General features: G+C 41.1%; 1 protein-coding gene across 4 annotated transcripts in view; it reads right to left on the reverse strand.

Annotated features, from left to right (window-relative positions):
- Window positions 1–19,223, reverse strand: part of celsr1a (cadherin EGF LAG seven-pass G-type receptor 1a) — a 369,401-nt gene that overhangs the window by 70,136 nt on the left and 280,042 nt on the right. For all 4 annotated transcript variants that reach the window (XM_063072573.1, XM_063072570.1, XM_063072574.1 and 1 more), the window contains exons 10-17: window positions 16,817–16,983; window positions 15,395–15,580; window positions 12,840–12,953; window positions 10,778–10,952; window positions 8,383–8,524; window positions 7,104–7,224; window positions 3,460–3,643; window positions 1,323–1,424 (exon numbers count right to left, since the gene is read on the reverse strand). In XM_063072573.1, coding sequence (XP_062928643.1) covers window positions 1,323–1,424; window positions 3,460–3,643; window positions 7,104–7,224; window positions 8,383–8,524; window positions 10,778–10,952; window positions 12,840–12,953; window positions 15,395–15,580; window positions 16,817–16,983 — 1,191 coding nt within the window. The remainder of the gene's footprint in view (window positions 1–1,322; window positions 1,425–3,459; window positions 3,644–7,103; window positions 7,225–8,382; window positions 8,525–10,777; window positions 10,953–12,839; window positions 12,954–15,394; window positions 15,581–16,816; window positions 16,984–19,223) is intronic.

Raw genomic sequence — 19,223 nt, forward strand, 5'->3', positions numbered from 1 at the left:
AGACCATGATCATCTACATCATACAACATGGCACATAATGACGACGATGATGATGTAATAGTCATCAAAATGGCAGCAGTGCCAAGAAATGGGAACGAGGAGAAGGAGTTTCTACTTTACTGTCTGCCAGCTACAGCAAAGAAACTTGCTCACAAGCCCTGAACAACCCCTGCAGTGCCGACGACTGGTCTCCATATATTGGCTGCCGTTTGGAATTAATTCTAGGGAATCCCTGGGATCTACCCACTGTATTGCCACCAAGATGGCTGAGCAAGCAATCACCTCTGAAGAGTTCAAACAAACAGCAAACCGGAAGGCAATGTACAATTTTAACTAATATTTTAAATACTTCAGTGTGAGAATTAGAAATTGGAGCATGCCTCCAGTACCTTTAGGTACTAACTATATTAAATATCCTCCAAGAGGACCACGACATTGTCATGGGGTTTGGAGGCTTGCATACCTCAGTGACCTGGAGAGCTACCTTGGCTGGAGTTAGGGCTTCAGGCTTCGGATCTTGGCAAAGTCGCCCGTGCCAAGCAGGTCAAAGGGCAGAGGCAGACTAAGAGTGGTCCACCAGACCTCCAGATTTAGGGGGTCAGCTCAGGCCTATCAACCCTGAATGGTAAAACTAAAATGTTACGGAAACAGCAATAAAGAATCTTCCTACATTTGAATGCAACAATATTCCTGATACACCACCCGGGACTTGCCTGACTGACAGTAGTGAAAACCGAGAGGAAGCTACTGTCACGATGAAGGAAGCCCTGAACACCACCAGAGATGGAGGACCTTCATTGCTGCCCTAAACGCCAGTGGTGTAATGGGCAGTTAGTAAGTAATTTAAATACATTTTGTTTAACTATATAGTTTGTTTATTTTAAAATATACATTGCTTTGAATTATGTAATTATAAATTCATTAAATTAATATTTTAGGATTAGTTTGCTCAGAAGAAATTAAGGCTTAGCAATTAGGTATGTAATTAAAAACTCAGCCGCATCCCATGTAACAAAGCAGAGTATTTTGCAGTGGAAATATTCTGCATACACCTGAATTCTTCATTAAATCACTAACTTCCTTTGATTATATTGGAGAATGCTGTTAAAAAAAGAGTTCAGCTTGTAGAAAAGGATGCCAACAACTTTGGGATTTCCTGGTTAAAGTTCGTATGAATGGAAATTGCTAAATGACTGCCAATTTTTACGGAAGCTGTCAGTTTTGCTATAATTACAGCTGTAAAATTTAGGCAATATGCAAAGAAGCCCCACCTTCAAAGATATGAGCCAAAGATCGCAAGGAATCATCTCACAGCAACTCACCTATCGATCCTTTGGGACATGGCATGGCTGCTGGTCGTCCATATTTTGTCCGTGGCCACCATATGCCTGATTCAAAGGCTTTTGGACATACATCGTATTTCACTGAAATAAGTTAAACATTTATCACAAAATGATTTTATGAAAATAGCACACATTGCCTCTGGATACTAGTGACATTACTTGTAAATTATAGGATGATAGCAGGGAAACAGATTCTTTGGCCCTTGGTCCATGCCAACAGATTCCCATCTGAGCTACACAGACAAAATGCTGGAAGAACTCAACATCTATGGAAGGGAAAAAAATAGTATATCTTTTGGGCCAAGACTTCACCCAAACTGGAAAGGACAGGGGACAGAAACTAGAATGAGAAGGTAGGGAGAGAGGAAAAGAGTACGAGCCAACAGGTGATAAGTGAGACCAGGTGAGGGTGGAAGGTGGGTGGGTGGGGGATGGGGATGATGTAAGAAGATGGGAGGCGATAGGTGAAAGAGGTAAGGGGCCGAAGAAGAAGAAATCAAAGAGGTCAGGAGCCCATAAATTAAAGGGAAGCATAGAAGGTGGGGGGCGGGGGGTCCAGAGGGAGGAGGTAAGCAGATCATGAGGGTGAGTAGGTAAAGAAATGGGTGAGAGGGTAATCAGAATAGGGAATGGAAAAAGAAAGGAGGGGAAGGAAAAGAAAGATAAAAAAGGATGGGGAGAATTGACCGGAAGTTAAAGAAATCGATGTCCATGCTCAGACAAAATATGAGGTGTTGCTTCTCTAACCTAAGTTTGGCCTCATTATGTCAGTAGAGGAGAGCCTCGGTCAGACATGTTAGTATGGGAATATGAAGTTGATGGCTATCAGGTGATCTTGTGTTTTGTGGTAGACAGAGCTCAAAACAGTCCTCCAATCTGCATCGGATCATATCGATATAAAGGAGACCACACCAGGAGCATTGGATACAATACATGACCCCTGACAGACTCTCAGGTGGAGTGGGGCCTCACTTGGAAGGACATTTGGGGCCCTGGACAATGGTGAGGGAAGAGGTGTAAGGGCCTGCGAAGCACCCACCACCTAGGTCATGATTTCTTCCCACTATTGCCACTGGGAAGAAGCACATGTGCATCAAGACACAAACCACCAGGTTCAGGAACAGTTATTACACCTCAACCATTAGCCTCTTGAACCAAAGAGGATAACTTTACTCATACCATCACTGAAATGTTCCCACAGTCTATGGACTCACTTTCAAGGACTCTTCATCTCATGTTCTTGATATTTATTGCTTATTTATTTATTATCATTATTATTTCTTTCTACAAACTTTGTATTTGTATTTGCACAGTTTGTTGTCTTTTGCACACTGGCTGAATGTCCCAATTGGTACTGTCTTTCATTGATTTTATTTTGGTTATTAGATATTATGGATTTATTAAGTACACCCACAGAAATGAATCTCAGCGATATATATGGTGATGTACTTTGATAATAAATTTATTTTTGAATTTTGACATTTTTTGAACTTCTAATGTGCTGCCTAGCTCATTCCTCATTACTGCCAAAGGAAATACATTTGTCACATTTTGAACTTTAATTTTACACATCTCTATAAAATCACTCCTCACTCTCCCACACTCAACTCAATTCCTCATTCTAATAATAAAAATTACAAATATGACATTCCAATATAACTATTACATAAAATGTTGGGTGGTGGGTTAGAGATTCATCTCCACCAAAGGAGGGGTAAGGCGCTCCTTCCCTCCGCTAGCCTGCAGGTCACCCTTGGGCAAGGTGTAGCAGCTGCTTAGCACCCCGAACCAGAGTCACGTGAGGCCATGGGAGCAGGCGGTGGATGGCCACATGAGCAGCTGGTGCATATTACAAGTCCTGGTTGTGCGACCACTGATGCCAGGCAGACAATCTCTGAAGGGTATTGATAATGGCTGGGGTCGCCCGTCTTGTAAATACACTGCCCAGAAGAAGGCAATGGCAAACCACTTCTGTGGAAAAATTTGTCAAGAACAATCATGGTCATGGTCATCTACATCATATGATGTGGAACATAACGAATAAATGAACATAAAATAGACTACTCAAGCTGTTGAAGTAGATTATACAAATGATCTATAGAGGGACTCAGCTTACCTTCACACCCGTTAATGGTGATCTCAGCAAAAGGGTTGTCACAGCGGTTGCAGTGCTGGCCAATCACTCCAGACTTACAGGGACATTGACCTGTTTCCCCATCACAAGTGCGGGCTTGGGAGCCAGTTGGAAAACAGTCGCATGGGTAGCACGTGTCACTATTGCGTGGCTGGTAGTAGTTGTCCTGCAATGGAAAGATTGCCCACATTTGATACACTACATATGTGGGAGAGACTGCCTTCTCCAACGAAAGGGACTGTTATGTCTTTCCTAATTTGGATTGTTACTTCATTTCTAATTACTAGATCTCATTGCTTACTTGTGGGCTTACAGCTGTTGTTGATTATTCACCATCACATTGATAAGCAGTTAACCTTCATCATCAGGGTGGCCATTTTATATCGTTTGTATAGTTCACTTAGTAGTTAGAAGTTGAAGGAATTCCAATCAATATTTGAATTTGCCTTTCGTTAGAATTCCAAGAAGTACTCTCTTTTTACACTGGCTCCTTGCGTACTGTAATGCATTGGTGAATGATAAAAGCCTTAAACTACAGCTATGCCAGGACTGGAATTATTTATCTGTCTAGCTTAAAAAAGCGGGGAAAACTCTTGAGCAAAGGTAGAATAGGGACATTTCACACTTATGAATAACAAATATTCTTCTGTCAGCTGAATTTTAGAAAGAATATTTAAGCAAAATCATTAACAAGGACCATAAAACAAAATACTCAACCAAACTTCCTTCAAGTAGGCATCTTAAAAGGAGATGATCACAGGTAAAAAGCTGTGATTGGAAAACAAAATGTGAGAGGAACTCAGGAGGTCAGGTGACATCCATGGAGGGAAATGGACAGTCACTGTTTCAGGATGAGACTCTTATGAAATAATAATTATCAATTTTCTTCCACAGATGTTGCGTGACACCCCCCCCCCACCGGGTTCCTGAAGCTTTCTGTTTGTTGCTTCAGACTGCAGCATCAGTAATCTCATGTCTCTATGACTGTATATAAAAGCCATTTGAAATTTTATGATATTCTGGCACCAATATTTATGTTGATGAGGTGTGTGGCGGGGGGGGGCGTAGATTGTGGAGGAATGTGGGGAAGCCTTGTAAGGCTAGAAAACCAGATGTCCTGTTGAATTTAAAAGGAAAGTCTCACAGAAATGTTGTTTATTTCAGATTCATGTCTGGCCACCTGTCAAAGTGACAGGCAGGCCCGTTGCTTGGTAGAAGACCAGCCAGTACAAGATTGCAGCCAATGTAAAGATGTCCAAAGGCTGACTTGGGCAAGGAATCCTGTTAAAGGAATTTAGAACTGCCTCCAAAATGCTGGAGGAACTCAGCAGACCAGGCAGCATCTCTGGAAAAGAGTAAACAGTTGATGTTTTGGGCAGAGACCCTTCATCAAGACCTGATGAAGGATCTCGGACCGAAATGTTGACTGTTTACTCTTTGCCATAGGTGCTGTCTGACTTGCTGAGTTCCTCTAGCTTTTTGTGTGTGTTACTTTGGATATCCAGAATCTGTAGATTTTCTTCTGTTCGTTGTTAGAACTGGCTCCAAAAGCTTCCCTTGTCAGTCCACTGCTGAGTATCCCAAACACACAAGTTAAATTTAAACCAATTTCCCAGTTACAATGTGTGATCCTGAGTTAAATGTGAAATATCTGTGCATCTCACCAGCTGACTCTATGGAAACATCATTTGGTGACCCACACTGACAGTTGGGGGTCATATTTACTCTTTTATGAGATTTAACCATCTCCTCTCATTTCCTGTGAGGGGGAATTCACATCAAAGCCCAAAAGCTCACTGCTCTATCTCTTTGGCACACTGTTAATCCCCCAAATTATGGTTTTGTACGGACTTGTTATTTTACCTTTGGCAAAAAGCACTAATGTGAAATCATCATTACATTAAATCTGCCCCAGTCCAGTCTCTCCTTGGCATCTATTTTGTCATTTTCTACTGAAAGTTGAATAATGGAGCCCTGGAGGAGAAGAGCTGCATTCTTTCAAATGCAAACCACAATTTTATTTGATTGATGTTATCAACAGGGAATCGGCCTACTGCCAACAAATTCCTGTCTTACTTTCATTTATTTGTTGTGTTCAAGAATACGAAGTTCAAATCTGGACTCCAATCTAGAAATTGTATGTGAAGCACTGCTACTAACACTATTAGCTTTGCTAACAACAGGCCCACATTGACCATAAGATTTATTTATTTAGTGAGATATTGTGCAGAATAGGCCCTTCTGGCCCTTTAAGCTGTGCTGTCCAGTAATCCCCCAACTTAACCCTAGCCTAATCAAGGGACAATTTACACTGACTAATTAACCTACCAACCGGTACACCTTTTGAACTTGGGTGGAAAGCGGATCACCTGGAGGAAACCAGTATAACCAGTATAGGAGAATTAGGTCACTTGGCCCATCGAGTTATCTCCTCCGTTTCATCATTGCTGATCCGTTTCCCTCTCAGCCCCAATCTCCTGCCTTCTCCCTGTATCCCTTCATGCCCTGACTAATCAAGAATCTACCAGCCTCTGCCTTAAATATACATTCAGACTTGGCTTCCACAGTCATTGAGGTGTTTTCTTACCTTGCTAATTATTGTTTGCCAAGGATACTTTATCCTGATATAAAACCTAAAATCTGGTAACAGAGCTGGGTTGAAAACAGAATTGCCCAAAAATTAGATTACCTAGTGTCACATTTTTGTGTGCTACTTGATTAATTGGGGACAATATCTGTTCACAACATCCCAGGTCTCTCCTGCAGAATGATAATTTCACAGTGTCGTGGAAGGCTGTATCTGAATAACTAAGAGGGACCAAGGCCCACACCAGAAACTCAATTTGGATGAGTCTGTTTTAAGTTATATTATTGGTCTCTATATTCACTCACATACCCAACCCTCGCTCACATATGCGACTCTCACTTGACTTCCTTCCCCAGCCTGTCCAAATACTGATCACAAAATTCAATATCATCTTAGTCAACCATTGCCCAACTCAATATCCCTCACTATCAATCACCCAATATCCCTCACTACCAATCACCCAACTTCACCACCACATCCCTGATCGCTAACTCAACCACCCCACCCCAGCAACTGAACTCATCCCCATCCCAAAGTCCCAACTTAAGCCCCCAACTCAATGCCCGCACTAAGCACTGATCACTCGATGGATGGATCTCCTGGTCCAACCCCTCCCACACCACCAGGCATTCCCCGTACTCTAGCTGATCAATCCTCCAGTCAGGAAGCTATCACAAATATGTGGAGAGTGACATGCTGTAAAAACAATATATTGACAGCCTCTGGTTAGTGTTAAATTTCAATAACCAATGCACACTGCACATTATCCCCCATAAGACTATGTTGAGGCAGCCTGCACTATCAAGGGAATCACCCAAGTAGATTGAGACATGTTCTGGAATTGGAAACTGAAGACATTTTTCCCAATATAGTCTTCGAATGAAAATATGAGTCCAGACAACCATGGGAGGAAGGCAAAAATGCCTGTCCTATTCAATGCAAAAAAAAATGCTGACTTAGTCCTAAATGATTTACTGCAGAAATCTATAAAGCTCAACATTCGTGGTTCTGTAAGTGGGACTTTGGTCAATGTTCCTACCTTACATCTGCACTCTCCTGTCGTCTTGTTGCAGTCAGCGTCGAAGCCCTTGTTGGTATCACAGTTACAGGGACCACAGATGGGATTCCCCCACCTCCCTCTTGGACAAGGCAGATCTATCCTGGAAAGGTTCAGAAATTGCCATTAAGGTCTCAACAGTTAGGATTCTTCAAATCATAACTATTTTCAGATCCATAAGGCACAAATTTACCTTGAATACTGGCAGCCATCTCCAATAAGCTTTTCATTGTACTGGTACTTCACTGTAATTGTGATTTGACAATAAACTCCACGTGACTTCACCGAATAATGGAAGTTTCAGCCATATTCCCAGTTTTTGTTTGGTCTGACTAGTATTGCCAACCACATTTCATAATTTTGAAGGGAATCATTCAGTCCCTCCGATTTTTGTCAGCTCAGAGAGCAATCCCATTCCTCACCAATTTTCTCTGCAGCCTTTTCTCACCACGTTTCCATCAACTTCTCCCAGATTCTGCCATTCACGTACACACTACAGGTCATTTAACCTACCACATGGCGCATTTCTGGGATGTGGAAGGAAAATGGAATGCCATGGGGAAACCTACAGAGTCACAGGGAGAATACACAAACTGCACACAGGCAGCTTTGTTGGCACCAGAAGTGTGGTGGCACCTGGAGGCTGCCCAGCAGAAAACACACTGATCTGATTTGATGCAAATGTTGCATTACACTGTATGCATGTGTGGCAAATAAAGCTAAACTTTCAAATCTTTCTTTTTCTCAGAGACATGTGGCCTACTCCTGCTCATGCTGTCCTGTATGTTTTGACTGCTCAGACCACGTTGCAGTGCATCACATGAGGTGTCTCTGACGGAAAGGACCCGGCAGCCACAATAAAACTATCCAACTTCACAGTCCAAAGATGATCAACTGGACTCTACAACACGATACAACCTGAAAGAGCACACCCAGGGCAGTGTAGTGTTCCACAAACAAATTGTTCACTGTCCCAGGAATCATTCTGTTACATAAAGCATTTGATTACTTAAGAATATCTTGATAAATTACTACCCATAATCAAAAACAAATATTTATTTAGCTCTTTTTAAAATGTTAATTACAATTTGACATATTTTCTCAAGTCAAAACAAAAGTATGTCAGTGTTCTTGGTTTCTCTGTGAACCCTCTATCTGTTAACGATAAGACAGAAAGATAAGAGTGCCTTGTCATAATCAAACAATGGTATTTCTTGCTTAAAATTAGCTCCAAATATATCACCAGTTTTTTGTTCCTTACTTGTTTTCACAGTATTGACCATAATAGTTTTCTCCACAGTCACAGGAATAGCCATGTGTGAAACCTGGTTTGTGAACACAGTGAGACACATGTTCACATGGATTCAGTTTGCAGACATCTATGCAGTTCCTCCCAAAGAATCCTGTTCGGGGACGGGGGGTGAAAATAATTATTATATTTAGATTAATAAATACTTGCACTGCACCTTTTTTCAAAATGAATTATCCATGAAATTACATTCAATTCTAAAGCTGCATAACGAAACAGTCTATGCACATGTAAAGCTCTCAGAGTAACAGATGACATCACTCTACTTTATAATGCATATTGGTAAATAATTAACATAATTGATGTACATTGGTAAATCATTAATAAATAACTAGTCATAGGTATCTCATTTTAACTGGTTCACAACAAATAGAAATACCTCATCAAACCTGACTAAAATGAGATGATCCCCAAGCATTCACCATCTTATCAAAAGGATTTCAAAGTTGTTGATGGCACTTCCACATTTTCACTCTATACTTCTGTACTTCAATTTAGTGTTGTTGGTAAAATTTACATAAATACACTGACAACACTATATTGAAAGTACATTTCATTGATGGAAAAACTGAGTGCCTCAAAATGTAGTTGTTCTTTCTATCCATTCAGGGTTCCCAACCTTTTTTATGCCATGGACCAATACCATTAAGCAAGGGGTCCATGGGCCCCAAGTTGAGAACCCCTGACTTCTGTACAGCCAAGCTTGCTGCTTAGTTTCCTGCCTCCAAGTCCCACAACTCAAGGCTTTAGTACTATTCGTCAGTAGCGATGACTCTCTTGTTCTATTAGCAGTTTACTACTTATAGATATCATGGTCCGGGTCACAAAGTCGCTTAAGCCTGTTTCTCTATTCAATAAAATTATGGCTGATACAATATCCCTCTCTCTCCCAGTCCCTACACCCTTTGATACCTTCAGTTCCAAAAATCAATTAATCTCAGCATCAGGACACTCACTGGCTTTCAGTTGGTAAGAATCTAAAGTGCAGCTCATCTCAGCTGGAAAAGGGCAATCTCTTACGCTGAGATTAATCCCCCTAGTTTTGCACTCAGCAATTGGGGAACCGGACTACTATAATCATTTTACTCTGTGACTGTGATCATTGGTGACAATGGTTTTCTCTATCTTATTTCATCAGATTTGATCCATGTAATCTCCACTATTTGCATCTTAACATCCAACCGATTCTTTGGCTTCAGAATAATTACATATATAAATTAATTGACATATGTATGTATCTACGGACACTAACATTCATGGAAAAAGATAAATATATTTTTTCATTTCCTGACTGCATTCCGAGGGTCATTTTATAATATTGATCCGTTCTTCCTGTTACATATCTCTCTAGCTGTACATCTTCAATTTCAGTTCCAGTTTTTAAAACAATTCCTAGCTCTGCATTATTCACCCTTGCACCCTCTTGCATCCTATCCAACCCTTCCAGTCTCCCAGTTTTAAATCATACTGTGCCCATTCTTCTTTCTCAATTTTCTCTTAACTATTCCACAATGTATTTCTATTTTTCTTTGCTTTTAAAGGCACTGAATTTCCTGACATAATGTAATCTAATAAAGGTTACATACATAAATATTGGAATACAATTATTGGCAATCCTATGTAAAAGTTATAAATCAGAACATCAGGAAAAAAGTTGGTGTTGGTAAGGCCCTTAAGCCTGCTCTTTCATTCAAGAAGAATACTGCTTATCCAATTTTGGCCTCAAAATCACTTTCCCACTCCCTTCCCATATCCCTCAACTCCCTTGTACTGTAGCTCAAATATGTTGGTCAATCTCTGCCTTGAATACATTTAATGACTCTGTTCCCATGTTTTGCTAGGTAGAGAATTCCAAAGAGTCACAACCCTCTGACGGAAGAAGTCCTTCATATCCTCCCTGTCAATCTTTTCAGTATCTTTTCTGATACTCTTACATTTCAATGTACATAGGTCAAATATATTCAGCCTCTCTTCAAGACATCCACCTCTTCATTCCACAAACCATCATTCCAACCAACCACAACCAAACGTCTCTGCAACGTACTGCAAACTGAAACTGTGCACAGAACTCCAAGCAGATACTCCAGAATTCTGTGACTTTGCATTAAAGCTTCCCTATTATTAATTTCTTCCTTCTAAGGTGGATAACCATACAGTTACATTGCATTCTATCTGCCATTTCCTTTTAGTTATTAAATACAAAGGACTTAACATACATTTGTAGAAGCTCATGCAAAGTTTGAAGTCAGAAGATCAAAAATATCTTCAGAATTAAGAATTACGCCAACAGTGCAATTTTCCACTGATAACTAAACACTGTATTGAGCCAAGGAAGTTATCCAAATACCTGGTTCACAGAAACAGGAGTGACTATCCCAATCATCAATGCAGCGGCTGTTTGAGGGGCAGGGATTGGCATCACACTGATCTGGAATATGACAACCATTCTCTACTTGAAATTTTATAGCCCGATCCATGTTCAGAGAGGCTACATTTGTTGAAGTATCACCCATTCGCAGTCCCTATTACAGAGGAGTGAAAGGAACTCTCTTTAAAGTTAATGCACATCAATCACGTTAAAGAAATTTTTCTTCTCTGCATCACAATATTATGCTGAAGACACTTCACACCAGAGGCTGCTCAACATCAAAGTTAATTTATTATCAAACTACATGCATGCTACCATATACTACCTTGAGATTCAGTTTATTGTAGGCATTTACAGAAAATAAAGAAATGCAATAGAATTTATTAAAAATTATACATAACCAAAAATTAAAACAACCAGAGTGCAAAGAAGGCAAATGGTGCAAGTAAAAAAATATTGAGAACATAAGTTGTAGAATCCTTGAAAGTGAGTCTTGTAGGTTGTGGAATCAGTTCAGAGTTGCAGTGAGTGAAGTTATCCACTCTGCTTCAGCAGCCTGACAGTTGTGGGGCAAAAATTGTTCCTGAACCTGGTGGTGTGGGACCTGAGGCTCCTGTACATCCTGCCCAAAGGTAGCAGCAAGAACAGAGCATGCAGATGGTTGATGCTTTCTGAAAGCAGAGCTCCATGTAAATTTGCACTCAATGGTGGGGAAAGCTTTCCCTTTGATGGACTGGGCTCTATCTACCACTTACTGTAGACTGATCTATTCCTGGGCAAACATGAGGAAATCTGCAGATGCTGGAAATTCAAGCAACACTCATCAAAGTTGCTGGTGAACACAGCAGGCCAGGCAGCATCTTTAGGAAGAGGTACAGTTGATGTTTCGGGCCGAGACCCTTCGTCAGGACTAACAGTTAGTCCTGACGAAGGGTCTCAGCTGGAAACGTCGACTGTACCTCTTCCTAAAGATGCTGCCTATTCCTGGACATTAGTGTTTCTTTACCAGGACATAATGCAACCAACAGAACAAAAACATAAAACAAAATAGTGTACCCGAATGGCCATTAGCATTGAATGCACTCTCAATCCCTCTGTAAAAAAGTCACACATCCTCCATCTCTTCACAATTAGTCAATAGAGCAAATTGGTGTTCTTGGAGCACAAAGAGACTAAGAACTATCTTTGAATACTTAAACCTGGCTGGCAATATAACGTGAGAAGAATGAAGACAGGCTTCAGGGGACATAGTTAGCCTTACTGAATGGGTGATGTTGTGGTGGATGATGTTTATGAAGTCATCCACTTGAATATTTTCAAATGGTGAGAGATTGAAATAATGTTGGTCTTCAGAGGGATCAGGGTATAATGGTACATTGATGGTAACATGCAGATACAGCAAAAATTTGGAAGACAAACATTGTGTTGGCCTTTAGAGGAAATACTGTAATTTCACAGAGCCTCAGTGAGAGCTCATCAGGAATACATCACGGAGGTTTAGTCTTACAAATTAAAGAAGAGGCAGCACAGCCAATCTTCATCTGACTGATTGCCCAAGGAGAAGACACTGAGCAGTCTGGGCCTATGCTTGCTCAGGTTAAGAAGGCGAAAGGTGATCTTACTAAAACACCAGATTGCTTGGGCTTGACAAGGTAGATGCTGAGCTGATGTTTCCCCACGTTATAAATCAGGAGTCACAGACTCAAAATAAAACTATGGCATTCAGGCAGAAAACTAATCCAGCTGAATGGGTGCTACGGTGCCCGTATAAAAGGTAATCTAGTTACATTAAAAACAGAAAATGCTAGAGAAAGCTTAAAAGGCCAGTCAGCATCTATAGAAAGAAGAGAAGAAAGTGTTAACTAATCAGGCTGCAGATTGTTCGTCAGAAGTGAGAAAGAGAGGAAGCAAGTTAGTTTGGTGAGCAGAATAGGATATGAAGTTCTTTCCAGTATATGAGGTTTTATTTTTGTTTTTCAATTGTGACTCAAGTATAGGTCTTAACAGTAGAGGAAAAGAAAGACCCTTTGTTGTTCCTTACCTGCATGCAGCCATAGAACCCTTGCTGGCTTGTACCCAAATCTTCAGGAAGACGTCCAACAAAGATACTCCTCAATTTTAATCCTGGTAATTCATTCCCAATTTCTACACTGGCCTGAAAAATTAAAGCCTCAGAATTTTTTTTCAGTTATTGGCTAATTCAAATGCATTGATGTCCCACAATAAACACAAACTTGCTAGATGGCAAAAAGCCTGTGATGGCAGAAAAAAGAATAGATAAAAGATAACCCTTGTGGTCTGATGTTATCATTAATAACAGTTATCACTAGCAGGGTCACAGCATTGTTGCAACCCTGCACAGTGCACAGGAAGGTCAAATGATCAAGTACAACTCTTGACATTCATCATTGGTGCCGGGATCCCGTGAAACTGTAATACTTCATCTGATTTTCCTTTCCTTCAAGGTATTCCTGGTAATCATAGAGTCATAGTGTGGCGCATGGCCAAGTGGTCAAGGCATTGGACTAGTGATCTGAAGGTCATGAGTTCGAGCCCCAGCCGAGGCAGTGTGTTGTGTCCTTGAGCAGGCACTTAACCACATAGTGCTGCAGTCCACCCAGCTGAATATGGGTACCGGCAAAATGCTGGAGGTTAACCTTGCGATAGACTAGCGCCCTATCGGGGTGGGGAGAGTCTTGTACTCTGAGTCGCTTCACGCCACGGAAACCGGCATAAGCACCGGCCTGATGAGCCTATAAGGCTCGGGACAGACTTTAACTGTAACATAGAGTCATAGAAAAGTACAGCACAGAAACAGGCCCTTCAGGTCCTCGAGTCCATGCCAAGCCATTTAAACCGCCTGTAGCGGGGCCATAGCTCTCCACACCCCTCCCATCCATGTATCTACTCAAACTTCTCTAAAACATTGAAAATGTGCTCGCATTCACCACTTGTGCTGGCAGCTCGTTCCACACTCTCACGACCTTCTGAATGAATAAGCTTCCCTTCATGTTCTTCTTAAGCTTTTCATCTTTTACCCTCAATCCATGACCTCTAGTTGTAGAGCCACCCATCCTCAGTGGAAAAAGCCTGCTGGAATTTACCCTCCCTGTAGCCCTTACAATTTTGTATATCTCTATCAAATCTCCCCTCAGTCTTCGATGTAATAAATTCAATACAAGTGCATTACACAATATAAACTAAATTCTAATTTAGAACTTTGGTGATCATTTTTACCCTGTATTGATATTTTTCTTGATATCCCAAATGATCACAGGATGCAAACAAAGTGAAAGTTATTCCTTGGGGAGTGGGGAAAGGGGCTTATAAACCACTGGAAAACATATCTGCAACAGCAATGCTCATCAACGTCATGTCAACCAAGCAGGTTATTGTCGTAACACTTTGGCAGCCAAGGCACTCCTCTAGGCAAGGTATAGAAATGGTGCTCATGTCATATTCACCCTTTAAACCAGGGGTTCCGAATCTTTTTTATGCCATGGACCACATGTTGGGAACCCCTGCCTTAGACAGAGGAAAAGCAGAAAAGGGGAAAATAAAGCATGTGAGAAGACAAGGAGATGAAATTAAAATTTTGAACAGCCAGAAAGATAAATAGTCAGAAGAGGTGATGATACTGGAGTAGGAAAAGGAATATGAGGATGAACAAGCTACAAACATTAGACCTAGTTCATGGAATATTATTAAAAGCAAAATTAAATCTCCAGCCACAAGATGAAAATATATAATTATTTATACTGAGATTCCATTGCTGATTGAGGGAAGATGCATGACCTATTGTTTCAATGCTGTGCCTTTCATGTCCAATTAGAACTGTTGGAAAAATATAGCATGCTAGCGTGGTAACATAGTGGTTGGCAGAATACTCTATAGTACCAGTAACCAGAGTTCAATTCCCGCTGCTGCCTGTAAGGGGTTTGTACGTTCTCCCCGTGACCGCACGGGTTTCCAGTGGGTGCTCCAGTTTCCTCCCACAGTCCAAAGACATACTGATTGGCAGGTTAGTTGGTCATTGTAAATTATCCCGTGATTAGGCTAGGGTTAAGTTGGGGGATTGCTGGGCGGCGTGCCTCGAAGGGCTGGAAGGCGCTGTATCTCAATAAAAAAAAATAAAGAATGATCCATAGCATACGAATGTCCATAGGATAGCAATGCGAAAGTGGTTTCCACCCAAAATAAAAGACACTGATGCTAAACCATTTTGAGGTGGCAGTATTTAGATTTTATAGCAACTTTCATTGAGAACACCACACACCACTATCCAAAGGGAGCCCAGGAGAAATCCAATGAATTTAAGTGCTCAGGGACAGGTGCTCAAGTAACATTTTCAGATGCTCAAATCTTTAGCTACTTTTCCAATTTTCAAATGGTTCAATTTAATATCAGAGAATATGTTCAGTTTACAACTTGAAATTCTTACTCTTCACAGACATCCATGAAACAGAAAAAATATCCAAAGAATGAACAACAGAAAATGTTAGAGCATTTGAATTTTGAAAGTAATTATGTGGATAAACATTTACAATGGTCTCTGGAGGCTAATGAAATTGCAGGAATTTCCCTGCAGTGAGTTACCTGGTACATTCCATAATCCAAGGACATGACGGCCATGTATTTGATGTCCTTGCCATCCTTCATACTTTTTATTTCAATCAGTAAATGGTGCCACTCTCCATCACTAACCCGCATCCGAGTCAGTCTCAGTTTGGCTTTCAGTCCGAGTCTGTTGTGCACTTCAAATTGCAGGATGTTGTCTGCTATCTGCCAGGGATGGAAAAGCAAGAGCACTGGGTCTAATTCTCACTGTACACAGTAAAAGGAAGACACACACTACTTCACACTACTCCCTTCACTATTTAGGCATGAAGCCAGCTTATACTTGTCAATGCTCACTGTAAATAGAAATGCAGAAACCCTACGGCTCTTGAAAAATACCAAGGATATCCTTGGATAATTTTACAGCTGCTCAGTATTAGTGTGAGGCCAGCAAAAAGAAATGTTTTAATTTTCCAGAGATTACTGCTGTCCCTGCAGGTGGAGAGACAGTTGAAGGTAACTAAATCAGATTAATTCTAGTCACGATTTTCCCAGAATGAAACCAAGTATCTGCTCCCACAGCAAATGGGAGAGTTTTTTTTCACAAAATATTTCATTAAATTGTATAAAATATAAGCATTAACCTTGTTTGATTAGAAAACGAGCAAGCCGGGATAAACACAATCACTGTTACCATTTCAAAATACAATCCTGAAGAAATCACGTGTTCTTTAACATTGCAGATAGGATAGCAGTTCCGAAAGTTATGAAAATGGTGATGTTAACTGTGATAGATTTCGCTGCTAATGTTCAAAGAATGATTGCTGCTACCAATGTTCCTTCTAATTTGTAATGACCAGTGTGCGCAAAATTCTTGTGCAATGCAATTTTTTACCCAGTGACAACAACATGCGGGCACTGAATAACTTCTTCAATAAAAACAGTATAAATAAGCCAGTTCTAAAATCTGCAGACAAATCTTCGCAAGCTCCATGTCAACACCGTCCGCATCAGGAATTGTGATTGTATACGATCATGAAATATACTTAACATAACAATAAGGTAGAGGGTGCCAATCTTTTGTGCGCAGTTTAGATTCCTTTGGGTGCTAGCAGCAAAAGATGTGTGCGTGCATTGGTTAATTGAGGGAACATTGGCTGCTACACCCAACTCCAGTGATAAATAAAACTGGTCCAGTTCAGCAGAGGCAGTAATGTGCAGTATTTCAGGAGCAGCAAACAATTTGCTGGAGGAACTCAGCAGGTTGAACAGCACCTGTGAAAGGAAGTGTCAACATTTTGGGTTGAAACCCTGCATCAGTCCTGACCGGAAATGCCCACAATTCCTTTCCTTCCACAGATGCTGCCCGACCCACTGATCTCCTCTAGCAGATTGCTGTTCCAGACTCTAACTTCTGCGGTCTCTCACGTCTCCATGCAAAGCTCTTGGACAACTGCTCACCTGAATGTTAATTTTGGAGGAAGTTCCGGCATTTGCTTGAACAAGGAATCCGTTAGCTTTTCTTGTACGGAACATTAGGCCAATATACCAGGGCACAGATATAGTAATATCAAGGTCATCAAAGGAGATCATACTGCTGCCCTTGAACCTCTGGGGGTTGGGCATCACTGGAGAGAGTAGAGAAGAGCATGTTCATTAATGCAAAATGATTTGATTTCAGAAGAAAGGTGCATAATTTTCCAATATGGAACTTCTATCCAATTACTTTTAACCTAATGTCAACAGTAAACAGAAGCGAAAAGAAACCTGTTAAAAAAGAAAACTTGATACAAAGTTAAGATAAATTGCATGAAGATAAAGCACATGTATTAGGAATGTGGGTATATTCAGCCTTTTAAAGTTTTGTAATCATTCAATTCAGTTATTCTTGATACATACTCATTTTGGTTCATTTAATATCAGCGAATGCATACAATATACAACCTGAAATTTGTACTCTTCACAGGCATCCGTGAGACAAGAGACAAGAGACAAGAGACCCCATAAAATGAACACTGTAGAACATCGAAGGCCTGAAGCCCCCCTCCCCCACCCCCCCGCACAATCAGCAGCAAAAACATCAATCCCCGCTCCCCCTTCCACCCGCGCCAGAAGCACCAACCACTCCCACCCCCGCCACACACTACCTCCATCATGCAAGCAATGGCAAAAATCCCCAAAGAGAGCTTGATCCAGAGTCCATCAAAACTACAGTCCATAACCCAGCACTTTGGTATCTCAGACAGGCTCTCTCTCTCTCCAGCGAGGGAGAGAGAGGTCGCTCCGCCATCAACGAGAGCGGAGACCAGCAACTCGCTGTTCCACTGTCACAATGCAACAGATCCAACTGTTGACCCTGGTTCCATGACCTTGTACTAGAAATACAACTCAATTCCACAAGTCCCAGTGGATCTAACCTCAGCTTTTCATGGACATCTTTTCTCAGATTTCCACCATGTTTTATGTGAAACAGCGTTCCAGACGTCACCCCAGATGGCCTGGCTCTAATCTTAAAGTTAAGCCTCTCTGCTCTGAATGATTCATCAGAGGACACACATTCTTTCAATCCATTCTGTCAAATCATCAATCATTTTAAACACCTCAAGGGTTTACTCCCTAATCTTCCATACTGAAAGAAATGCAAAGCCAGGCTATGCAATCTGTCCATGTAGCGTAATCTTTGGTGCTGACACTCACATTGATTGCATTCCAGTGGTTAAAAATTGCACTGACTTATGTGACACAGTGCTGGTATTCATAGAACTTGTGCAACGCCAGGCCAACTGCAGTGACAAGGGGAAAATTCCACCTTCCACAACAGAGATGCTGTATAATAATGACTATTGATGCAAACACACAAATTATAACCAGCAAATCATAAAGGCAAGATCCTGCAAATACTGGAAGTGAAAGCAACAAACAGAAAATGCTGGAGGAGCTCATCATATCAGGCAGCACCTAGGAAATGAACAAACTGGTGACGGTTCAGGCTGAGACCCTTTCTCGGGACTGGAAAGGAAGGGGGAAGATGCCAGAATAAAAAAGTGGCGGGAGGGGAAGGAGGATAGCTAGATGGTGATAGGTGAAGCCAGTTGGGTGGGAAAGGAAAAGGGCTGGAGAGGAAGGAACCTGGAGAGGGAAGGGGAGCGGTCAGGCAGAGGATCCTGTGACGCAGACAGTCAATCATGTAATTCAGGGACCTTAAGTAATATTCTAGTTATAAGGGAAACAGATTTATTAGCACTGTATAATGCCCTCAGTTGATTTACTTTGATACAATTGGTCTCTGAGTAATCTGCAGCACAGCGGCAATGATGGCCATTTTTAACCAAATTATAGAATGGTACATGCATCACATGCTGGACAAATTATCTTGTTAATCTTATTCAGACTGTGACCTTTGAGATTTAAATGTTTTCTTGGCATCATGGTAAAGATGTTAAAAGGATTAGTTACAATGACATTTTTTGTTTCACAGAGGACAATGCAGGTAAGCGCACTCAACTAAGACATGAGATCTGTACATCACTTACACCCCTTGAGAAGCAGAAATTTAGACCTTGCTGGGAAATAACAGCAGTATTGTGGAGTCAACATTCCTCTCCTAACCTGGAGATTAAAATCAAGAATCGCCTTATGTGTGACTGAAGAATTGCGTACACTGTCGCTAATGGTGCTGTGCCGATAATGGAAACTATGGCAACAAAGATGAGGCCTTGAGACAATTTGATTCTAAAGTTAACTCTTGTCAGATTTCATCCGTGTTTCAGTATCACAGTCCTTTCCACACCCGTTATGTGCCTGGCCATTGATTCTATTTCTCTTACACAGTTGAATTCCAATAATCCATTGTCCAGAAATCCCAAAG

This window comes from Mobula hypostoma, chromosome 20, assembly GCF_963921235.1.
Source record: "Mobula hypostoma chromosome 20, sMobHyp1.1, whole genome shotgun sequence".
In the NCBI taxonomy this organism is placed as follows: domain Eukaryota; kingdom Metazoa; phylum Chordata; class Chondrichthyes; order Myliobatiformes; family Myliobatidae; genus Mobula; species Mobula hypostoma.